Raw genomic sequence first — 24,277 nt, 5'->3', positions numbered from 1 at the left:
TACTGATCACACTGATCGGTTCTCATGTGTTCCCCTTTGGTCAAGCCCAGTTGTTCTTAACGGAGAACCTCACTGTGGAAGCAGGTGTCCCACGCTCACAGCACTGCCCAGAGATGCAGTTGCCCAGCCTGGGCTCCAAGTGGCCCGGGCACCTTGGGAGGGGTGTCTCAGCTCGGGGTGGCTGGGAGTGGCTGACGCCCATCCTCCCCCAGCAGGCGCCCGACAGCCCTGTGGCCGTGGTGCCCGCGCAGTACATCTGCGCCCCGGACAGCAAGCACACGCTCCTGGCGGCCCCCGCACAGCTGCTGCTGGAGAAGTTCCTGCAGCACCACAGCCGCCGCTTCTTCCCGCTGTCCCTCCAGAACTACGGCCACCCCGTGCTCTCGGTCGACTGCTACCTGAACCTGGGACCTCAGGTAATCTCCAGGTGGGGCCCCATGGAGCCCTAAACCCGAGAAGTGCCTCAAAGAAAGGCACAAGACTCGGACTTGGAGGTGCCACCAAATGGCTTCGTCTCAGGTACTGACCCCCGTTACCACTGATAAAATGAAGGCCGAGAGAGTGCAGGCGCTTTGCTGCGACATAGGAAGTTAGGAATCAACCCCCGTTTTCATGCCAAAGCGTTTCTGATTCTCGAATGAGTTAACGAATAGATAAATCTCAGGCAATCTTTTGGAACTGATTTTTAGGATATACATTTAGAAGTAACAGAAAAATAATGTTTCTGGCCCCCCAAGCCCTTGAGCTGGACCAAGCAATTAGGGTTTTAGATGCCGAGCCCTAGCATGGGGTTGCTAAATATTTCACAGAAAGTGATGTTTTTTTCCTTGTCTCCCCCTTTTTCCAGATTTCTGTGTGCTACGTGAGCTCCAGGCCCCACTCCTTAAATATCAGCTGCTCCGACTTCAGGTTCAGCGGACTTCTGCTCTACCTCTGCGACTCCTTCGTGGGAGCGAGCTTCTTGAAGAAGTTTCATTTCCTGAAAGGTGACTTCCCATACTCTCACCCTGGACCTTGACTTGAATGCTTGTCATCAGCTGGCGTGTCTGAGGAGGTGACCTCTGGTCGTCGTCCTCATTTACCAGTGGGTAAACTGAGGCTCAGAGTGAACATAACCACCAGGAAAGTACCGGAAGTTGGGGATGGGATTCCAGGGCAACTCCCTTTCCCCCTAACCTGTCTGGTAGAGATGAGACATCCCTTTCTTTTTAGGCAGCTTTGTGTTCCTTTCTAGCCCAAACGTGTAACGTCAGCACCCAGTTCCCCCCAGGTGCTTCTTCCTCCTGCTAGATGAGTTCACCCTGGTCTTGGGGTTCTCCACACTTCTGGGCTTTAATCTTTCTCCTTCTATAGTTGCTTTCTTGCTAAAGAGGTTCAGAGTGACAAACATTCATTCTCCATGACTTAAAGAAACTTTTCCGTCCAACTGGGGTCCCTGACCGATGTGCACGTTTCCTTGGTTGGCCTTCCCTCTGACCTTCTGGTCTAGCAGGTGTTCCCTGGGCAGCCCAAGGCCTTGGGCGATAGTGAGAGGCGTCTACTACACTCTCTGCCCTGGGGAGGCATTTTGTCTAATGGGAGGGGAGGACACGTAGGCAGGAAGGTAGGTCGGTAGTAGAGAGACTGACCGACAGAATGAACGAGTGAGTGGACAGGAATGACGTCTTGTTTATGCCAGCATTCAAGAGGAGGGAGCAGTCACCTGGTTGGGCATCTGGGGAGGGGTGGGAGCTGCATCAGTCTGGAAGGGCGGTGGCCTTGGGTGGGAGAAGGAGGATTGGGCCTGGAGGTGGCTGGGTGGCTGGTTCACACCAGGGCTGCTGCTGAGAAAGCTTGGTTTGTGATCTGCCCAGGTCTGTTTCCAGTTCCCCTTCTCTGTCCCCTCACTTCTCAGTGTGTCTTGTGCCTCCCTGTTATCTCAGCTGCCAGGCCTGCCAGTTACCTCCCAGTGTCTGTCTGGCTCAGATGATGGAGCATTCCAAAGGACGTAAGAGGTCACTGGGACCTCTGGTCCTTCCCTTCCCAGCAGCAGCATCGTTCTTCTTTGCGAGCAGAATCCAGGCAGTAGGCTTCAGTGGGATAAACTCACCTGTTTCCTTCACACGCCTCTGCCGTTGTCCGTGCAGGTGCGACCTTGTGCGTGATCTGTCAGGACCGGAACTCACTCCGCCAGACCGTGGTCCGCCTGGAGCTGGAGGACCAGTGGCAGTTCCGACTGCGTGACGAATTCCAGACCGCCAACGCCAAGGAAGACCGGCCGCTCTTTTTTCTGACGGGGCGGCACATCTGAGGGATGGGGACACCCCGGCAGGTTTTCGAGAAGAGTAGAGCCTTCAGAACCTCGTGCTGTTGGGGCTCAAGGAAGAATTAGAGGTGTGGGGTGTTGCAACTGAAACAGGCCCCAGAGATGGTCCTGTGCAAGCCGGGGGACCGAGGCCCAGGGAGGATGGAGACTCACTGCGAGTGAGGAGAGTCGGTGGGTGGCGAGCAGGAAGTCAGCCCCAGCCTCCTGGGCTCTGGGCCAGCCGCACTGCCCTGGGCTGGGTTAGAGTCCATTTTACCAAGAGCAGAGTCATGTCATCCCTATGCTTCCACAGACAAACCTGACTTTCCTCTCAGTTCTAGATCTCATGGATTATTTTATAAAGGTGCCAGTGTTTTCAGCTGATGGGTATCGTTTGATTTCTGTAGGTTTTCCTCTCTACAACAATGTTCAGAAGAACATTTCAACTGTAAAGGCTGGAGAAAAGGAAAAAAAAAAGCTTAAGTGGGTCACTGCATAAGAATTATGTAATTGCCAAAAGTTTGCTTTTTAAAAAGCTAGCCCAAAGTTGTCAACTTTAATAAAGTAAAACAAATTGTTTTACTTGAGAGCAAATGCAATTCTATTAAAATAGCATAGGGTAAATACCCTACCTCTTAGAAAGGCAAACGTGAAAAGAAACTCTATAAAACTAAAAGGTTTCAGGAAGGCTATTTCGTTACAGGAGTTTGACCTTAAGAAACAGAATTTGCCTTACAAAGGAGAGAGGACCAAATAGCTTACTTGAGACAAATAAACAATGAGAACTGTCAAAGTGGTACCGAAACAACTTGGTAAGAACTAGACTTCTGACCATAGTTTACTGAAGCTCAGTTTTCAGTTCCTTAAAGAGCTTGCCTTTTCTTACGACTGCTTGGTCCCTGACTGGAGAGGAAGGGAGGGGACAGAGCAGAGGCAGCAGCAGGGATGTTCCACGCTACAAACACTTGTGCTTGCCCCCCAGAAAGTGTTGTAAACCAGCCTTGTAGAGCGCCACCTACAGGCAGGCATCGGCCGCGTGCACAGCCAGGATCCTGACAGTCCTTCCCGCAGCCAGCTGGTGTGGGCGGACTCTCTCTCCCATTGGAAAGATGCAGAGAGTGCACCTCACCGAGGTGACAGCTGGAAAGGGACCGAGACGAGTCAAACCGCTGGATCGTGGGCTCCTGGGTCCATCATCCCTCACAGCACTGCTTGTAACGGAAGGACAAGTTTAACAGCCCCCCAAAATGAATCTCAGAATGCGTTTTTATGTCTCCCTCTTAGTCATTTATAAGCACTCTCATGGATAATAGTTCAAGAAGAAACTATTTTAAAAGATGACGCCAAAGAATTAATGTCAATCTTTTCTCCCCTAAGAAGGAAGATTTAGGTCAATGTTTATAAAATCATCACTTTGTACATGTCATTATTCCTCTTTAGGAATAAAAACTCACCTTTCGTCATATTTGTCTTTTGTAAATAGGCAGCTTTGTGCTATTCTCTCCATTTTTATTAGTTAACTTAAAAAAAACATACTAATATTCTTGTTTGTTCCAGCATTATAAATAAAACTTATAATGCATTTACTGTTTCGTTGGTGGGTGTTAATTACATCATTTTGAGAGGAAGTCGTGTGGCCAGTGATTTCCAGGGCTACCTGCTTCAAAATGTGGTGACATGATAGGAAAGACAGTTTGGGAAAGGAAATAATAAATCCTTACAAGTCGGGGCCTGTTAACACGTGGAAGAACCACTGTGAGAGAGAAAGAATTGGAAATGGCGGGAACCGCAGCTGCACGTGCGTGAGGGAGCCTGCCACACAGGAAGGTGGCTTTCGGGTGCTCTGCGCTTTTCCAGGACTGGGAAGCTGGAGGGGAGCCTGGGCTTTTGTTAGGCTGATTAAATAGGAAGTAGTTGATGCATCGAGGCCCTTGGGTTCCTCCCCAGTCTTCCTGCCGCGCTCCTTGTACCCTGCGGACCTGGGCAGAGAGTGGCAGAGTTAAGAGAGGGGGGTCGCTGCGTCTAGACTAGAGAATGGAAGTCTTAAGCGGGTAAGGGACCGCTGTTTTCCACTACAAGCCGTGTATTTAATGTTTCTTGACTTTTAAAGAATAGGCTTATCTAACTTGTTTTTTAAACGTTTCATTTTTAAAATTCAAAATATGTATGTCTTGGGTTTTTCCTCCTGAGTTCCTTTCCTTTGGCCAACTTTTTTTTTTTTTTAAACTGAACATTGTAATAGCACTTTAAAATCAGTCCAAAGTATCTGAATTAGGTGCTGCACCCTTTTAAGGAGTTATCGGCCATGCTGTTTTTCATCTTACTGTGTATTCACAAATCAACACCGAGAGAAAAACAAAACACCACTCAGGACGGTCATTTTAGTTTGCTGCGGAGCCAAGCAGGTTTTTATCGACAATGGCATACTTACCACCAAATTGTAACCTTGGTACCAGTCGAGACAAGTCGAAGGTAAAAATATGTTTAAAGTTAGTAATTAATCTTTGGAGGTTTAAAATACTTCTGGAAAAGCACTATAGCTTTTGTTCTTTCAGAAACTGTAATTTTATTGGTTAAAAACCTGGTTAATATAGACGGTGAATCAACTCACTGATAAAACACTAAAACGAAAGGTGGACCGAAGTGTGCGTAGCCTCAGCCTGAGTTTGGTTGGTTGGTTGCGGTGACACAGACTCTGTGTCCAGGTTGATGTTTTTAACGCACCGCTTGGTGAGCAGAGCTGTCCCACTGGAAGAATTCCTGCGTACAAGGTCAAAAGCGTGCCTCCAGCACGTTTCAGTTTTCATCGTGTTGGTTAGCCCGCACCACGTCAGCTCTGCAAACAGTATATTTTTAACACGTACCTTGCTTGACACTTTCCTCCCAAACCCAAGCTCCAGAATAGGCCCGCCCAGATGCCACCGGGCCGCGGGCCGCGGTGGGAATCTGCTCCCAGGCGTTCTGAGCACGCAGGTGCAGGTTCTCCAGCAGGGCCGCGTCGGGGTGTGGCGGTGCACTGACCACCCCAGATAAGTCTGCCGCCGCGCAGAGCCCTTGTGGGCTGCCGGGAGGTAGGAGAGGGTCCCATGCTGCTCTGTGGCCCCGATGTGCTCAGGCCAACGTGGGGGCAGGTGGTACTCGGTCGGAACGGACCGCTGAGGTCTGAGGTCGGGATCTGTCCACCTGATGTGATGCTGGGAGCAGCATCTCGCACTGTTCTGACTGCGGCTGGAGTCTCCGCGTGACCAGTTCTGCTCCTGTGGTTACTGTTCTGCCGCTGGTGGGTTTGGGGTTTTTGTTTTTGTTTTTAGTCTTATTGTCAGGTCCAGATTTGGGTTAGGAATTTAACAACCAGCAAACATGTCCCATATAGGAAGTTGATATAAAAAAATAAAGGTTTCTTACTAGCTGGTTCTCAGTAATTCTCTTTCCAGGGACCATGGTTAGCAATTCTGAAGCAAATGGAATGCTTTCTTACTGGGTTTAACTTTTGTGTTTTCCCATGTTCTTGTTAAGGTTGCAGTTGGTATGTATATTTCTCCTGAAATTTTCCTTAATGTTGAATGTGCAGGCCTCTCTTTTTTATCTGCACAAAATCCCATCACCCTGGTGGTGCTGTCCAGCAGGTCCTGGGGCTAAAGGTGACTAGTTTTGCTGATAATGAAAGAGTGGAAGCCTGGGGTGGGTTAGGAAATCTGTCTTTACAAGCTCCCCAGGCAGTTCTTATACCCAGCCCTGCTGCAAGCCGGGGAGAGTATCGACTTTCAGAGTTCGTTTTAAATTCCAGACTTCATGTTACACATTGGCTGTGAAGTGTGGCAAGGAGACCCAATTTTCTGGGTGGTCCTGAGTATTAGAGGTGAAAATGTAGGTGGTCTGGTCCCTCCTACCCCTTATCTGGGTGAAAATGTGGAGCAATTATGAGTCACCAGCTTGGGGTGCATGCATGAGGCAGGCTCTGGCTTCCCATCCACAGCTCTCACCTCCCGCTTCTGCCCCACGGTGATGGCCACAGGGAGGGCCAGGAGCACAGATGAGCGACAGCAGGGTGTGGGTTCTGCGGGACGTCCGCAGGTGGCTGGCATGCAGGATGGGCACAGGGCCAGGCAGAGCTCAGTGCAGCTCAGGCACAAAGTATTAGGCATGGGATTCCAGGTCTCCCAAGCCCCAGAGGGAGTGGAACCACATGAAGTTCTAGAGGTCCACGGGCACGCCGACCGGTGGTGGCGGTGGCAGCTCCTGCAGCTCCGGTGGCAGCGGCAGGGTGGAATGAGCCAGGCTGAGCATGACGCAGTAGCACAGGCGCCCTGGGGCTATGCCCCTGCCTTCAGCACCACAGGCGTGGACAGCGCATTGCTCCCAGCGCCAAGGTGTGTGAACACAGCCTGGGGAAGGGCACCTTGGTTCCGCGCTTGGCTGGGCTGGGGGTGAAGGGGTCTGCAGGCTGCTGGTCTCCAACCCCCTTTCACAGCCTACACACTCTCTCTCAGTGCCTGGAGACTGGGTGAGCCCCCAGTTGGCAAGCGCCACCTCCTCTCTGAGAACTTCAGAACGAGAGCCTCCCACCCCTGCCTAAGCATGCCCCTGAGCAAATGCGGGACCAAGAGTGCAAGCCTGTGTCCGCGTTCAAATTGCTCAGTTCAGTTCCACCCAGGGAAGCATGTGCTGGCTGGAAGGTGGCTTCCTTTGGGACCTGAAAGACATGAGTTGGGCTGAACACCACCACTTACTGGCTGTGTGACCTTGGGCAAGGTTTTCAAACCTCTCTCGACCCATTTCTGCATGAAAAAAATATTATCTACATTGCAGAGTCTTTACGAAGGATAAATGAGTGAATCTGTACGAAAGCCTGGGACTGGCAGCACAGCATGTGCCGTGGGCTGCCCTGCTGTGCACTGTCCAAGACACAGCTGGCCAAGGACTTGCCAGCACGTCAACACTTTGCAGCTGTTATTCTTCTCAGTGAGGGCTGTTTCAGTGCTGCATGAGGTCCTCAAGGAAGTCCTTTGTCGCTGCTGCATCCTCATGGCTTCACACTCTCCCCGTCCTTGGAGGGTGTCATTCTCACGGAGCCGTGGGAGGTGTCCCCTCTGCTCTCTCCTGGGACCTTGGCTGACCTGTCTGTGATAGAGGGCGGTTATCCAAAATATACCCACAACTCTGAAAGCTCAACAGGAGGAAAACCAACAATCGAATTTAAAAGACCTTAATAGACACTTAACCAAAGAAGATACACAGATGGCAAACAAACATATTAGAAGATGCTCCTTATTATATGTCACCAGGGAAATGCAAATTAAAACAGCAGTGAGATATCGATACACACCTGTTAGAATGACCAAAACCCGAATCGCTGACACCGCCACAGGCTGCTGCCACTGCAGAGCAGCAGGGACGCTCGCTCATGGCTGCTGGGGATGGAGCGTGGTCCAGCCGCTTTGGAACACAGTTTGCGGTTTCTTACGAAACCAAACATACTCTTATTACCGAACCCAGCAATCGCAGTCCTTGGTATTTACCCAAAAGAGACGAAGACCCGTGTCCACATGAGAACCTGCACACAAATGGGGGGTAGCAGATTTAGTCGCAATCGCCACAGCTTGGAAGCAGCGAAGATGCCCTTCAGCAGGTGCCTGGGTAAATAAGCCGTGGTCCCTGCAGACAATGGAGCGCTGGTCGGTGCTGCACAGAAATGACTATCAAGCCATGAGACCACGTGGAAGGCTGGATAGGGGACCAGGTGAGCACAGAGCACTTGTAGGGCCATGAAATTGCTCTGCATGATGCTCCAGTGACGGACACGTGTCACTACACTGTTGTCAAGACCACAGAACAAGCACCAGGAGTGAACCTCAACCTGGTGGTGAACGACGGGCCTCAGGCATCATGATATGTTGGTGCAGGTCCGTCTGCTGTAACAAATGGACCACCCAGGAGGGGATGTTGACAGTGGGGAGGTTGTGTATATGTGGGAACAGTGAGGGCTCTGAGCCCCACCTCCTCCTGGCCAGGTGAACCTCCCCGAGCTCAAGTCCTCTTCCGGGAAATGATAACGCCTCACCTTGAGAATTAGAGAGGACAGGTGTAAGACAAACCCTTGGCACATGGAGCAAACTCAGAAATGTCAGTCCCTACCTCATCCTTTCCCTGAAAGGTCAAAGGATGGGAAGGTCATTGTGGGGTGGACAGACCAGGGAAGGCTTCGAGGAAGACAGAGGTTTGACCTGGGCCTAGAAAGTGGGCAATTTGAAAAGAAAGAGAGGAGGGCGATGGAGGCATTCTGGGGAGAGATCACAGCACGGACTAGGGTTTAGAAAGGGCAAACCCGAAGTGTTCTTGGGCATTCACCGGTGATCCCCGGACCACACTGGCAGGCCCGGGGGAAGGGACATCCGTGGGTCCCTCGCAGCCGCAACACACAGCAGTGTTTCCTGGGAAGTTCCACGTGGTCCCGGCCGTGTCCTCAGGAGCTCTGCTGTAGGAAAACTTGGAGAGTCTGCAGCGGGTGGAAATCCAAAGTAAAACAGGCTCAGTTTCTCTGTCTGTGAAATGGAGCTGTTAAAGCCTACCCCACAGTATTGTGAGGTTCCGTAGCTGCTACCGCTTTGTGAAGGTCTAGTACACGCCAGGCTTTGCGTCAAGGACTCTTGGTGCACGGCCTCAAGTATCGCCACGACAACCCTCTGAGAGAGCGCCTCTATTTTTATCCCTGTGTCTGCCAGATAAGGAAACGAGGGCTCTTCGAGGCAGAGTGACCTGCCCGAGTCAGAACAGCTTCTAAAGGTCAGAGTCAGACGAGAGCCCAGATCTGCGTGTCTCAGAGCCTGAGACTTAACCGTCATGCAGAGCTGCTCGGAGCCCTGTCATCGGCCACCTCTGTGGCGAGGTGTACCAGCCAGACCAGTGCTGGCTCTCAGCAGCCCCGCATAGCAGCAGGGCGCCTGCCAGCCAGGCCATCCCGTCTCCAGCACATGCTACCGTCAGGCCTGGGAAACCTCCCCCAGGGCCAGGAGCCCCGGGCACCGTGTCCCTTCTCCTCCTGATCAGGGGCGGCACATGCCTGTGCCTTCCGAATGGCAGCAGCGACACGGGGGCTGCCGCGGTCAGGCCCACCACCCTGTGCCCCGGCTGCGCCCCTGTACGTGCTGAACAGGGCCAGGTGTAACCACTCACCGTCTTATCACCAGCTGGTCGGGAGACTCTTAAAATATGTCGACAGGATGAAGTAAAAATAGCGAGTGGTGGCAGTGACCCAGCTCAGCAGAAGTGTCTGAAAGGGTGGTTCTCTTCCTCTGCCACCTCTGGACATTTGGTGTGTTGAAACTGTGGGAACTACGCCAGGGGTGGGCTGGGGCATCCAGTGTGAGGCTGTGCACAGTGGTCCCTCCCCAGTGCACTCTATGCTCTTCCAGGGTGGGGAAGGCGGGGACACCTGTGTGGCCAGGACCCTGGCATAGTGACCTGGGAATGGAGGCCTGGGACCAAGCCCCTCCCTGCCCCTTCCCAGGTGCAGCCCCAGGGAAGCCGCTGACCCCTGAACTTATAATGGGAGGGCAGTTCGACATGGACACCTTCCTGCGCTTGAGTGCTTCTCTCTCACCGCAGCCCAGGGCAGGGGGGTGGGAATCTGGGGAGGCCAGGCCTCTGGAGGAAGGAGGCACTGGCTGTAGTGAAACCAGAGACCTGGCTGGGGAGGGATTTGGAGAAAGGGCGTAGAGTTGGAAGACTCCTGGAGGCAGTCAGGGAGTCACAGGTTGCAGGGACTCGAGTGGGGGGGCAGGTCTCAGTGGAGAGAGCTGTCACAGAGCTGACTTAGCACTCGCTCGGCTGGCTGCACATTGGCCTCCCGCTGTCCTCTCTCTGACCCTTCTTCCTTTCCCGGGCCTCGGCTTCCCCGCCCACATGCTCAGATGCCAGTGTTCTAAAGCACCTTCACCCTTCCTCTCTCTGGGTGAGATGACAAAGTGTCCCCTACTCTGTCCCTGTCACACCAGATTGAAGCCTCTGCCACCCACTCTTGCGGCATGCCTTCTGCCCTCGGCCTCGTCAGACGCCATCCTGGTTATGGGCGTCGCTCCCACCCAGCGGCAGGTCCCTCCAACAGGCTCATCACCAGGCATCCCGGGCTCCTGGCAGGGTCGGAGCTGGCTGGCCAGCTCTGCTTCTCAAGTCGGCCTGGCCCTGTGGTGCCACTTCCTGCTTCGGGACCCAGGGCCCATTCTTCAAGCTCCTATTTTCAACCCGTGACCTTATTTATAGGGTTGCTCTGCAAGTTATGTGCCAGCATTCGGCTTAACTGCTTAGCTCCTGGTGTGTGGAAGGTATTCAAAACCAGGGAGCTGTTGTGATGGCTGGTGCTGCTGAGTGTGATGGAGGTGACGATGGTGACCCAGTGACCCCAGCTGTTCTGACCTCCTGAGGGCTGTGGAGGCCACGCAGAGGAACAGAGAGAAAGGATTCCCCAAAGTGTTTGCAGACTATGTGTACAGCCTGTGGTGGGGCTTCCTGCCCCCAGTGCATGAGGCGGTCTCTCCCCACATCTCCTCCTGTGACGTCCCCTCTGGTCCGAATCCCAGCTCTGTCCTTTGGAGCTGTGTGGCCTTGGGGAAGTTGGTCAGTCTCTGAGTTTCAGAGAGCCGGGGAGGAGAGAGTGAAGAAAGTGCTGGCTGCTGGACAGCAGGGGTCATGCCCCCAGCCCGGCCCCTCTCACCAAGGCCATTGCACCTGGCACCTGTGGGGCCCTACGGCCTTTAGGACGGGAGGCGGCTCCAGTTGTCAGCCAGTCCCCAGGTGGGAGAAGATTTGCAATTCAACACTCTGCTCTCTATCTGAGCCTTGTGACTTGGCCAAGCTCCTGGGGAAGCCACCTGCCGGGGTTCAGTGTCCCGGGCCCAGCCTCCCTGCTCCTGAGGGCATGAAGGGAGCCACTGGCGACATTTTTCTCCCAGGGCTTGGTGGTGGTTGTGAGGAGGTGGCCAGCATCCCGAGGGCGGGGTCATGGAGGAGCAGAACCACACCTGTGGCTCCACCTGGGAGCCCTCAAAGGACAAGAGCCACCTGGATTCACCTTGGTCATGGGTAAGGGCCGTGCGTGACCGTCCCTGGCCGAGTAGCACCGAGGGGACCCGTGGGATCCTCTGTGCTGAGAGGGTGCCAGTTAGGATTCGTGTGTTCACGTTTTACCAAATAAGTGGTGGGACCAGCTGCTCCCCAGGGGCTCCTGTTATGGAGGCTGAATTTATAGAGGTTTTAGAACTTATTCAAGAATTAAGGCCTTTTTTCTCTTTGCTTTGAATAGGGACACAGGGTGTTTTGAGGGCTTCCTGCTCCAGGCCTTGTGCTGGGGCCTTGCGCTGCCTGGGAGGGAGGGGCGGGCGGTGGGGAGGGCCCCCCTGCCGTGCGGTCATGGGACCCCACGTCTCAGAGTGTGACGTGTGTGCTGTGGGCTCCACTGGACTCCTGCCTGTTTAGACCTCGTCCTAGCTGCCAGGGCTTTTTGGTGGGGTGGGAAGGGGAGGTTGTTTGTAAGTGGTTATTTTCCCTGAAAGCCCCCAAGCAGGAGAGAAGGCTGTTGAGCTCACACCCAGTGGGAGTGGTCCTGAGACTAGGACCTGGGCTGGAGCTCGGGGCTGGCTGTCCCTTCCACAGGCCAGGGGTTTGATAGTGTCCACAGACACTATCCAGTGTCCGGGTGAGCCGTGACCCTCCGCCTCTGGCCCCGGTGTGCAGACGGCTGGCTGGGCTGGCACTCCAGGGTTTGGAGGGGTGTGTGTCCGGCAGCAGAGAGAGCCGGGGGCTTTCTGCCTCCCAGGGCAATGGAGTGAGGGGCGTGGCGTGTGTAGGGCAGACTGAGCCTCCTGGCTGATGGTCACCTGTTAATCCAGCCAGGTTCATTCTCAGGGCAGCTTGCTCATGCTGAGGTGCAGTTGGGAGACCCACACAAGAAGGGGGATCCAGATGCTGCTTCCTCCTCCGGGCCCTTCAAGTGAGTGCTGCTGGGTGGACGGATGCTTGCAGAAGTCCCCTGGGGCTGATCCATGGCCCTGCCTCTGCAGGCTGAGGACAGGGTTGGGACCCCCTGCCCTGCCACCCCGGCAGTGCTGTGAGGCCAGCCCGCCCCATCCTCTGATCAAAGAGGCTGGTTGTGTGGTGAGTGGGTTTCCCAGGGTTGGGCCTTGCTTCCATTCCCGGAAATGCCCGATACACAGGAGCCCCGTGCTGGCCAAGAAGTGCACGTACCTCCCCTCCAGGGGCAGCGTGGGACTCCCACAAAGCCCCCCACACCCACTATAGTGACCAATGGTCTCCCAGTCCCGACGCCTGGGCCTCAGTGCAGGTAGTATCTCTCTCCTACAACCCGGGCGACACTGTCATCCCCATTTGACAGCTGAGGAAGCTGAGGCTAGGAAGGCAGGACTTGCCCCCAGCAGCTCAGGGGGCTGATGGGACGGGGGACAGGAAGCCCCCCAGCCCTGGTACTGTCAGCCTGGGCCACCTCTAGATGCCGTGAGCTAGGGAAGCTCTGGCAACACCTGTTTTTGGCTCATATTTTTTGATGATTCCTTATTTTTCCCGATTATAGAAGTGTGCTGATTCTAGAGGATCTAGCACGGGCAGCAGAGTGTGCGTAAGAGGGTACGATTCCAGTCATCCCTCCGTGCGCGCATGGGGTCTGGGCGCAGGGCACACGGACTCCGCTCATCGCCCTGGAGGCTCGTTCTAATGCGGCCGCAGGAAGGGCTTCAGGCCCAGCTCCTCGCCCCTTTGTTCCATAACTCATCCAGCCCCACACGGCGCCCCGTGGGGTTGACTCTAAAGCCCCAGCTTAAAACCTTCAGTGGCCCTTGTGCTTACTGATGGGGGCTGCTATGGAACACTGTGACTTTCTTTCCTGGGGGAGGTGGGCCTCCGTGGCGGGGGTAGGGGGCGTTGGGAGGTGGGCCCTGGACTCTGGAGCTATAGTGCTGGCCCCTGCAGGATGTCCACCCGGCACAGGGTCCGCGGGGCCCTGGGAACTTGGGCTTGGCTCTGACGTGTGCTGGTGCCTGGGAGAATCTGGCCTGCCCTGCTGAGGGGCGGCTGCACGGTGGGGACACTGGGAGCCCAGCTGGCCGCTCCAGTGGGAGACACGGCCTCTGGCCTAGCACCTGAGGACAAGGAGGGCCTGGCCCAGAGGGGTCTTCAGCAAAGCAGAACGGGAACATGAAGCAAGACATGGAGGCAGACGCCCAGAGGGACTGATGGTACTGTGGAGCCTAGGAGGAGGGTGCAGCTGCTGAGGCTGGGAGCCCAGGCTGCGCTGGCTGCTTCTGGGAAGAGGAAAAGTGGCTTACCCATCATGGGTGCTTTCGTCCTGGGGTGGGGAACGGGCCACTGGCAGCCTGGGCACCCTCAGAGACATCTGTTATGTTACCATCATCAATCACCTGTGACATCGGCCACAGCCATTCTGAGAGTCCGTGGGGCTTGCCTTCCGGGCCCTGAGTGCATGCAGAGTCACATGGGATGTGCAGAGAGGGGGACACCTGGTCCCCACATCTGGGAGGTCAAAGCAGAATGTGAGCAGGTACGCCTGCCCCCAGCCAGCTGCCAAGTTCATGGGGTCATCGATCAGGAGGAATTCCAGCTGGCCGGGCCGGGGAAGGGGTCTCTGAGATGCTGGCATTGGAGTCCCGCGTGGAGAGGAACAGGGTTTCCACACCCAGAGCCCATGGCGGGTGGGCCTGCCAGGCTGAGGGCTCGGCCAGCCTGGGCGAGGACTGGCTTTGGGAGGAGGACAGGCTGTTCCCCTCAAGCGCAGTCTGCATATCTTGTTCCCGGGCCACTTGGGGTTTTATTTCTCCTTAGCTGGGACGTGCATGGTGACACTCGTCTCGGTCAGGCATCTAGGTGTGGTAGAAAGCAGACACTCTGGGCCAAATACACAGGACCTAGAGTAAGGGCGGGGCGGGTTGGGGGGCAGAAGCTTCAGGTCTGGGCTCAAGTCTCGGTTTTGCCACTCACACAGTTTGTTTTCCTGGAGACTTAGCTTTCTCACCTGTAAAACGGGGCTACCACACCTAATATAGAGTATTCACAGGTATTTAGTAAGTGGTAGCTGGTATTAGCAATAGCACTAAGCCTGAAGGAAAAGACTGCCTGTAAATATGACCGGGAAGAGAAAGCAGATCATTTCCATGTGGACTGTGGGTCTCAGCACGGTGAGGAGGAAATGCCCAATCCCAGACCCCTTTCTCTGCATGCAGAGTAGGACTCTGGGGTCATCTTCATCTGACCCCATCATCGGCTGAGTTGGATCTGAGAGCCACCGGAGTGAGGCAGTGCAGGAGGCAGCCTTTTGTGGCAGGTGGGCCCGGAGCTGGGCCTGAGTGATGGGAAGAGGGGCTGGGAAGTGGGGGGCAAAAGGAACAGGCCTGCACTGGCCTTCGATGTGAAGTCACAGGCGCTCACTTCCTCCTGCAGACTCTCATCATCAGGGGCTTTGCTGACGAGAGAGACGGGGCAGGGCTGCCCTGCAGGTGTGCCTGTACCTGCACTGCCGGCTCCCCTTTCCCCTTCCTCCAAGTCCCCCTCAGCCTTCAGCTCATCCATACAATTGGGGCCGATAAACCTGCTTTGCCAGCTTATGGTGAGGGTGAGTCAGGTGAATCTGTGAGAGTCTTACTATTTTTCGCTTAGCAGCTGCATGGAGAATGTAATAGAAGGAGCTGTGGGTATGAATGCCCTGAGATTCGATGCGAACTGTGAAGTTTGTGACCCACGGGCTGGCATCCTGCTGACCCTGGCTGTTCCGAGCTGGAGCCCTGGGTCCGAGCCGACTTCTGGGGCTGGAGCCCCGCCAGAAGGAGCCTGAGGTGCACTGCACGTGGGCTGGAACAGGGCCCGCCAGGGGGACGTGACCATCTCGCCTCCCCCTCCCCTCCCGGGAAGAACCACAGTGACTAGAGCTGGAGGGTTGCCCTGGTGTTGGTGCCCTTTGTCACCGATGCTCAGTGGGAAAGAGACAGGACAGGGTCGTGTGGTGTATACCCAGACTTCGCCCACTCGACTTTCTGCGGAAAGGTCGTTACTAATTCCGAGAGAATGCACTGCCCCTTTAGAGCAGTCTGGGGCCTCTTTCTTCAATAACGTGATTATAACAGCAGATGGCACTTCTTTCGTCCCTCCCACCCTTAGTCCCTTTTTAAAAAAAAGATAAAAGGGTTGGCAACCCTGTGGCAGTCACCACCCATGCTCCCCCAAACAAAAACAATGAAAGACTATTGTTTCTTCATTCCTGTGTACATTCTGATAGTCAGCATTCCTTAGGCTCCTGCTATGCAGCGGGAGGTGGGGCAGCAAGTAGCACAGACCAGCCGGTCCACCCGCCTGGCACGTGCGCTCCAAGTGGGGTGGGTGGGACGAGCAAATAAATAAGTAAAACCAGTGCAGGGTAGAGCTGGCACTATGGGAGTGCCGTGTGGGGGGACGATGCTGTTTAAAATGGAGAGGTCAGGGCAGGCCTCCTGGAGAAGGTGACATTTGAGCCGAGGTTTGAGGGAGTGAGGGAGCAAGCAGAGAGCTCAGTAGTTGGTGTCCAGGCCCTGAGGCTGACCTGTTGTGGCAGGTTTGAGGCCAGTGTGGCTGGAGCTGAGGGAACAAGGGTGTGAGAGGACCATGTCAAAGAGCAAGGAGGGTCCAGCATCCCAGGGCCTTGGCCTTGACCCTGAGGGAGACAGGAATTTGAGGGGACATTTGGGGCGGGCACTGCCTTAGAAGGTGCACATTTTGGGGACCAGTCTCCTGGGCCCTGGGTGACAGGGTAGAGACAATGGGACCAGTATGGAGCCTGTTGCAACCCTCCCAGTGGGAGGGGAAGGTGGTTGGGACCGTGGTGGGTGCATGGAGGCGGGAGAAGTTTCTGGAGATGTTCCGAAGATAGAGCTAGTAACGGACGGGATGTGAGGACAGAGAGAAGAGGAGTCAGCCCCGAGCAGTGGACACGGAGTTGTCCGCAGGGGTCGGGCTGGATGTTGGGGGCTGTGTGGGGCAGGGGCCCTGTGTAGACAAGCTACCCTGGACGTGTGCGATGAGAAGGGACCTGGATGTCATCGGACATTGTGGGAATGTGGCTGCTGCCATTCCTGGGACTCAGAGAGTGACATCTCCCACAGCAGGGACAGCGAGGCGGACACAGGAGGGGCCTGCCTCTGAGCTTTTGAAGAGTTTATTGCTACTAGGATGAAGAGAAGGAGACACTCGGAGGGGAGACTCACATTCCATAGAGGAGCTCAGAGAATTTGAGTAGCTGGGAGGTTGGTTCTGGGCTCATGGGTGGCTCTGAGCAGGCCTGCGGTGACTTCAGAGCGGGGCCACCCCTCCTGTAGGGCTGTCTGCAGTCCTGAGGTGTGAGCCTCTGGGGGTGCAACAGCAAACACGGGGTGCCACTGTAAGGTAGCTAAGTTCGCTGTTACTCCTGGGGAGGAGGTGTGGGGGGCCAGCCTGCTCGGGTGCTGTGGTAGAAGGCTGTGAAGGGTCAGCACAGAAGGCTGGCTCAGGGCCCTGGGGCTGAAATCCAGCCTGTGCTCCGCCCACCCTGCGGGCTGGGCTCTGGACAAGGCTGGCTGGGAAGTTGCGGGGCTGGGGGGGGGTGGGGCGGAGGAGCACCTTTCTGAAATCTGTTCATCCAGATGCACAAGCCCGCTGTGACCCCAGGTGTGGCCTGACCACGATTCTCAGCACCTGCCCTCCCTGACACGGGGCGCTTGCTACCAGTGAAAATACCCAGACCCCTCCCTATATAGATCTGGGGTGACTTGGGAAGGTGCAAAGACGGCAAGCTTGCTGTCCTCCCCTCTCAAGGCTGCTTTCCTTTTCCCACGTCAGCCACCTTCTTGCCAGCCCCCTCTTCCCTCTCCACAGACAGCATGGTTTTAACCCCCTGCAGGGGTAACTTCCCGCAGGCCACGCAACTCGGGCATGACAGGCGGGAATTCTTTTCGGAGCGACACAGAGGGACAGTCTCCGGGCCCCCGACTGGTGGACCGAGCCTTTCTACTTGGCCACGGCTAGGAGGCCGGGCCTGTTTCCATACCCTGGTACTCCCGCAGGCCCTGCCTGTCCCGGTTCACCCCAGAAAAGGGCAGCCAGCCTTTAACTACTGTCATTTGGGCCCAGTGTCCTGGCTCGGAAATGCCCGCAGAGGGCGCTGTCCCACAGTGACCCAGGACTAGGCAGCCTTGGGCAGGAGAGATGCCTCACCCCATGGGCATCACGGAGGCTCCATGCAAGTGGAGGACAAATGAAAAATAAATTAATATACAAAACATTTCAGCTAACAGGAAGTGAGTTTTGTTGGCATTCTGGAATGAAGTCTCTTATTCTAAGGACAAGGCGATTTGAACTTCAAAGTTGTTCAAAATAAAGGAAAAGGGGACTTGGCTAGCTGGGGACTTCCCTGATCTGACCTGGGCAGAAACTGAGTTTATTAATAGCCATCTGACAGACACTTCACAGTTCATGGTGAAGCAAGACGGGATCGGGTTCCTCAGTCTTCTCCAATCAGAGATGCCCAGTGGGTGAGAGGTCACCAGCTGGACAGAGAATGAGCGGATGTCTTGTTTAATGTTATTTTGTAAACGTTCGAGTTATTCCCAGTTTATGGGTAATCTAAAGCACTTTCAAAAATGATAAATGTCCAGGTGTATTACTGTTTCTGCCGTTTACTGAGAGCTTTCTCTGTGCCCGGGGCCCTGAGAGGCCTCCCTCTTCTTGTCTCATCAGTCCTGGTGGGAACCGAGTGTGTGGCCCGTTAGACGGGTGACCTCCTCGGCCCGAGGTCTCATGACTGCCAGCCGGGGGACCGTAATCCCAGCACAGTCCTCCTGCTTTGAAAGACCACGCTCGCTCCGCTGCAAGCGCTGCCTTTGTACTTTTCCCTGCAGAGCATTTGCCGGAATGAACCCTAACTTTCCTGGGCACCCCTGCTCCCAGCCTGCGTGTGTCTGTTTAGCCCTGACACCTGGGGGCAGAGATCTAGTTCTTAGCAGGGACCATGGTCACTTCCGACCCATCCTGGGGCTCGATGTCTCTGCGTAGGGTGGTGGTGGGGGTGGGGTGGAGAGTAGCTGGACAGACACTGTTCTCCATGGGTCCTGCCCTTTGGAACTTTCCGAATGAAAAAACAACCGCTTAATGATGTTTGAGATCCTCGGTGCTGGGTGGGAGGGGCCTTGGGGCGGGTCCTGTCCTTCTGCTTGCGCAATGCTGGCCCCGTGGGAGTCCTACTATCCACTCTCAGTCCTGAACCTCAGAGTCACGGAGTTTCCAGAAAATACCAGATACGCAGACAGTGTTCATGATTTTACTAGGAGTTGCACAATTGACTTTGAGTCTTAGTATATCTGTGTTAAATGCCATTTCACTGGTTTCAGACCTGTCAAGTCCTCGGATCCTGAGATTCTGTTATCCGGTGTATCCATTTTGTTACATCTGAAAGTCTGACCTATTTGCGTTCCTTTCCTGACTTCAGTTGAATGGACAATTGAAAAGATATAGTTCCCCATCCCACCTTTTGTTTTCCTTCAGCAGATGTTACGACTGTGCATTGAATTCCTGTTCTTTTGGTGCTTGTCCTTAGTTTTTAAACATATCCACTTAATGTCTAGTTTAGTTTTACATTCTTTATTATTTTTATATGCCTGCCAGTCATCTAGACTTTAGCTCCCTGTCGGCTGACAGTTGCTTCCCCTCCGTAGTGAGAACATATTCGTCTCCTGCGAGACTTTTCAAGTTCGTCCTTCGCCTTGTATGTTCTACGTTGTCACTGCAGTGCGTGTGGGTTCATTTTTATTTGCCTCCTCAAAGCTCAGAGCCTTCTTCCACTCACCTGTCATGTCTCTTCTCAGGCCCCTTTTTGGGTGGTGACTTTGGAGAAGTTTGATGCACACACTCTGAGTGGGGCAGCCCCTCCGCCTGATTGCTGTTTGAAAGGTCGTGTTCTCGTCCTCCCTCCGTCCTCCCCCCGTCCTCCAGAGCTGTGGCCTGAAGCAGTGGAGCTGCTTTTTAAAGTCTCTTTTGCCAGCAGTGGGGACCGCTTCCCGCGTGGGGCTTCCGTGGGGAGCCTGGTTCCTGTGCCCAGTCTCATGTGTCCCTCCCCAGGGGCTGGCCACACCCTCAGCATCTGGACCCGAGCCTCGAGACCAGCGCCTTTCCATATCCTGTCTGTCTTTGGTTCAGGACGCTCACCTTGTATGTGAGCCTCACGGCGTCGTTTTGATTTATCCTGTTACAGACTCTGAGTTTGGGCGAGAGGGTGTGATTCAAGGGACAAATTCACTGTCCCACCTCTGACTGTTAATCACAAACATGCTTTCTAGTCCAACCCAGTACTGATAAAATGTCTGGGAAGGAAGGTGCTACTAGAATACAGCCAGTGGCATGAAATCATCCCTCCCAGCTGATTTCCACGTTCTTCAGGAATGTTAGTCTAACTGCCTGGGCTTAGCGCAATGTGACCCAACCCAGGTCATCCGACCGACCCTTTAGGGCGTCCATCATGGAAGATGTTATCAGATGCCTGGTTGAAACTATTGTTTGCATGCCCCTGCCTGCGTTTGTGTGGGCGATTGGCCCCTGGTCAGGGAACGTGATTGTTCTATGAAAAATGAGTGGGTTTACTTTGCCAGAGTTGTGCGGTCTGGCACCTGCTCCTTTCTTACCGGTTGCCAATGCCCGTGGCTTTCCACCACCAAGAACAACTCACTCGGGGCTCGCAGGGTCAAGTGCACACGGTGGCCGTGCCCTAAATGGAGCCGTGCCTCACTGTGCGTCCTCAGCAAATGCTGGCGTGTTCACGGCAAAAAGTCTTTATTCCTCCCAGGATTCTGAATATTTTTGCTTCCTGTGAAAATGCCGGTACAAAGTCTGGTCCTGTTGTCTCACTTTGGCTCTGGCCCCGTGTGAGTTCACACTCGTGACCTTGTCTGTACAGTGGGCTGCCGTGGGGGTTCAACGAAGTCATCCGTGCACCCCAAATACCAGGCTCCCCTGGGAGCATGGAGAGTTCCCCCGTTCTGCTGCTAGAGATTTGATTCAGCAGGTCAGAGCGGGCCCTGAGAGTGTGCGTGTTAGTGCGTTCTCCCGTGGATGCTGAGAAGAGATCAGGTTTAGGTCCCGAGCGGCAGTGTTTGTGAAATGCTTAGCAAGTAGCACTGGAAGCCCAGCAAGGGCTCCATGGAGCGTCCGCCTCGTGTCCCTTCTCCCGCATTTCCATCCCTCCTCCCCTCCAAGGTCCGCTCTGCTCTCGTGTTGCTCAGTTTGTGTCCTTGAGGAGAAGCCACAGGCTGCAACTCGTTTAAGCTGCTCTTCCCCACAGGTTTTCCTGTGATGAAATGGAAGGAAGGGCAATGCGTAGCCCAAAGTTTTCACTTAAATTTTACCGTCATGGGTGCAGAGGCTGTACTCTCTTCACTGTGTTTGGCCCCAGGATAGAGAGAGAAATAGGAGCCTGGCCCTGTCCCCGAGATCTTGGGGTTATACTGCAGCTGAGAAATGGAAGGCATCGGGGCCAGTTAAAGTGGGAGGGAAAGCTTATTTTGGGTCAGGGGCCAGCCTTCCTCCTGTCCTCCTAATCACACTCCAGGGGCTTTCTGGGTACCTTGTCCAGTTGTGAGTGGGAGCTTTGAGGTCTTTGGGACTGACAAGATAAAACGGTAGGTGGAGCTAGAGAGTTGGAAATAGAAAAGACGAGCCTGGTCCTGGGGCGGCAGGAAAGCCAGGTGGGGCAGTTAGTTGCCTTTGGAAAGGGCTCAGCCCCAGAATCTCTGAGCAACTTTTTTTTTTAATACTATGGAATCCCAGAGTCCCCATGGAATGAAATTTCTGGCGCTGAGTGGTGGGCGTGTTTAACAAGGTGCCAGTGTAACTCTGATGGGCAGGCAGGTTTGGGACACATGGGTCTAGGGATTCTAGAATGATCTAACTGTGACCCAGGCACTCCACTGAGTGATCGATCTGCTCCGCAGGGTGAGCTGGTCTGAATCTAGAGCCCTGTGCTGTGCAGAGTGGGGTCTTCAGACGAGCAGCAGCGGGGCGGTGCCCTGGAAGCTGCTGAGAAATGCAGATGCTCAGGCCCTACCCCAGAACCTGTGGGGTTTTTTTAGTTGATACTTAAAAAATATATATTATTTATGCTATTACAGTTGTTCCAAATTTTCCTCCTCTGCCCCCTCCACCTAGCACCCCGCCCCACACCCCCAGGCTATCCCCACACCCTTTGTTATCTGTGCCTGTGGACCTGCATTCTTAACCAGACCCCTCTGCTGCCTCAGACCCCGGGATGCTCCTGGGGCTGGCCTCCCGGCTGCTCCTGAAACAACTGCCCATTCCAGCAACCTGGCTCAGTTCCCACGTTTGCAGCAGCCCTGGGGTTCTTCTGCCTTCCCGGCTGCAGCTGCGCCCCTGGTGGCCTGGGCCTGACGCATGGGGGCCAGGAAGGAGCCCTTCTGGCCACACTGGGCGGAACCAGGAGTCGGGCTTTGGCGCCTGCCTCTCCCTGCTTTCGTGTGCCATGACTCAGGAGCTCGGCCTGTCTCCCCACAGGAGGGCGCGCAGCGTCTGCTGATCCTCGATGACTTGCTGGCTCCTTCCTTGCCTGCCATTGCTTGTGACTCTGCCGGGCCTGGCCCAGGGCAGGGACAGGCCACCGTTCACGGGGGAGTGAGTGGGGAAGAGCTTGGTTGCCTGCCTTTGTGGCTGAAAACCTGACTTACACCTCATTAGTTGGCCTTGTCCCCACAGAGCTGGGGCGCCCAGCCCCCTGTGTCCCTCCAAGGAGGGGACAGGCCCAACTTGTCACGCCTGCCTCAGCTTTGGCCAGTTTCCCAGCCCAGAGTCCAGCTTTGCTTACGGGCCTGGCTGGGGCTGCGAGTGGGTCAGTGGTGGCCAGATGGTGTCACTGTGGTCAGTGCTGGCTGCGTTGTCATTTTCTCTCAAGCAACAGACAAACCTTCCCTTCGGTGCCCCTCTCTGAAGGCCCCAAGTCTCCAGGCATTGGGTCTGTTGTCTCCGCCAGCTCAGCCCATGGGACACTGGGGAGAGCCCAGAGGCGTGGGCCCTGTAGTGTCCCAATGCCCAGGCCATCACCCCTCTTGGGTGCTGCTGGCTCTGCAGCCTGGCTGGGGTCCAGCTTCATGGCAGCTGTCTCAGGAGACCGGCTTTTGAAGAATGGACTGGATGTACCCAAGGTCAAGGGGCTTTCTCCGAGTTCTTTATTTAAAAGTCCTCCCCAGAATGAGGGCTGCTGACTGGTTTCCCAGTCACCCGCCTTTTCTGAGAAATGCAACAACAGTGTCACATGGACCTGATGTCTTCAGAGGCAGCTGTTTCTTCATGTTCTGGGCTAGTGAAACTCGCCTACTTTTCAGTTCATGGGTCAGGTTTTTAAAGGTTGGGCTTTTAGACAGCCCAATGCTGTGTCTGCAAACTTGGGAGCATTGGCTGAGGGCGAGTAGGAGTTGGCCAGCTGGACAAAGAGGGACAGGACCTTTAGAGTGGACAGAACATGTCAGCTGTGTAGCCTTGGGGACATTTCTCAAGCTTTCTGAATTTCAGCTTCTCTGGTAAAAAACAGGATGGTGTCACCCACAATGCTTAGAGAAGGAGGGTAGGAATGGATCACGTACCTGGCACGTAGTGGGCGTGTGTTACTATTCCACACTGAGGGGGCCATCAGTCTGCCTGGCTCCATGGGTTGGAATCCCTCTAAGTGCAGCTTCGAATGGTCACCACGTCTCAGGTCTGACTAGGGTGCTGGGCATGCTGTCCACGGTTCAGAGTCACCTGCAGTCAAGGGTTCAGTCTGCTCCAAGTGTAGCCCCAAGAGCCTGCCCAAGCGCAGAAGCACAGCCCCGTGTCCAGAACTTAACCAGCCTTGGTCGGGTGTATGATGCCCGGGGCATTGTGGGTGGGCGAGGTCGAGGCTGCCCGGAATCCTAGCCTGTGTGGCCATCACAGGCTCTGTCATCCTGACCTCTGTCCCTCTCTCTGTCCTGACCCAATGCTGCCGCTTCCTGCCTTCCTCATTGGCTGTTGCAGCAGCCTCTGCACCTCCTCCCTGTACTGCTGAAGGCAAATCAGAGAGAGAAGAGCAAAGGCTTTGGGGTTGGACAGACCTGGCCTGGGTCAGGTCTCCACTTGGTGACTTCCACAGCACGTGACCTTGGGCAGGTCACGTAAAGCAGTTGATGCTGATGTAATCTCTCACTGGGAGGCAGCGAGGTATCAAGAGACACATGTTTAAGTGATGGGTACGGGTCTCAGCACGTGGCTGGTGCTCGCTCTGTGGTGACTAAGACTGCCCCCCACCACCAGAGCCTCTGCTCACTCCTGGCCTTCCAGGCCGTCCTCTGTCCCCATGGCTTGCGTCGCATTGTCACTCCCCAGGACAGAGCCTCGGTGCACCTGATTCTTCCCACCTTAGTCTTCGGCTCCCCTTCCTGGTTTGCAGGGCCCTCTCTCTCTCTCAGCTCTGTGTCCCACACTCTGTGTTCTTGTCTCCTCACTGGCTTACAGGACGACTCAGGGCTCCTCGAAGCTGTGTCGTCTCTCTGCTGGCCACGTCCTCCCTTGTTGGCCCGGTGACTCCTACTTGGTCATCAACACCCAGCTCCTCTGGGATGTCTTCTCTGACCCTCCCTTATCCTCCTCAGGGCCCCCCAGCCCTGCTGGGCTGCCCCCAGTGCTTGGTTCATGCCTCGCAATCGCACACATCGGGTTGGATTTGAGAGATTCGTTTCTGTACCTGTTTTCCTTGCTGGACCATCAATAACCTAAGTGATCCTTTTTTTTTAAAGGTTTTTAAAATTAATTTTAGAGAGAGGGGAAGGGTGGGAGAGAAACATTGATGTGTAGTTGCCTCTTATGTGGCCCTGGCCTGCAGCCCAGGCATGTGCCCTGACTGGGACTAGAACTGGCGACCCTTTGGTTCATAGCCCATACTCAATCCACTGAGCT

General features: G+C 54.9%; 2 protein-coding genes and 1 long non-coding RNA gene across 7 annotated transcripts in view; 2 read left to right on the top strand and 1 right to left on the bottom strand.

The window, feature by feature from the left end:
- Positions 1-3,805, top strand: part of GREB1 (growth regulating estrogen receptor binding 1) — a 102,657-nt gene extending 98,852 nt beyond the window's left edge. For 2 of the 3 annotated variants that reach the window (XM_053925572.1, XM_053925571.1), the window contains exons 31-33: positions 213-416; positions 848-986; positions 2,127-3,805. In XM_053925572.1, the coding sequence (XP_053781547.1) occupies positions 213-416; positions 848-986; positions 2,127-2,290 (507 nt within the window). In that variant the 3' untranslated portion in view covers positions 2,291-3,805. The remainder of the gene's footprint in view (positions 1-212; positions 417-847; positions 987-2,126) is intronic. The other variant, XM_071221581.1, reaches the window with a different exon arrangement.
- A 2,845-nt stretch (positions 3,806-6,650) lies between these two features.
- On the bottom strand, positions 6,651-8,770 carry LOC123478977 (uncharacterized). The gene is made up of 3 exons (XR_006654412.2): positions 8,633-8,770; positions 7,611-7,838; positions 6,651-7,405 (listed from the first exon to the last, which is right to left on the bottom strand). It is a non-coding gene; the product is annotated as an uncharacterized lncRNA (long non-coding RNA).
- Positions 8,771-11,174: 2,404 nt separating this feature from the next.
- The window catches only part of LPIN1 (lipin 1), a 95,715-nt gene continuing 82,612 nt past the window's right edge, over positions 11,175-24,277 (top strand). The window contains exon 1 of one of the 3 annotated variants that reach the window (XM_071221580.1): positions 11,175-11,362. In XM_071221580.1, coding sequence (XP_071077681.1) covers positions 11,282-11,362 — 81 coding nt within the window. In that variant the 5' untranslated portion in view covers positions 11,175-11,281. The remainder of the gene's footprint in view (positions 11,363-24,277) is intronic. The other 2 variants (XM_045189603.3, XM_045189604.3) reach the window with 2 other exon arrangements.

The sequence above is a fragment of the Desmodus rotundus genome, chromosome 5, assembly GCF_022682495.2.
Source record: "Desmodus rotundus isolate HL8 chromosome 5, HLdesRot8A.1, whole genome shotgun sequence".
Taxonomy (NCBI): Eukaryota; Metazoa; Chordata; class Mammalia; order Chiroptera; family Phyllostomidae; genus Desmodus; species Desmodus rotundus.
This window is presented reverse-complemented; position numbering and strand designations above follow the sequence as displayed.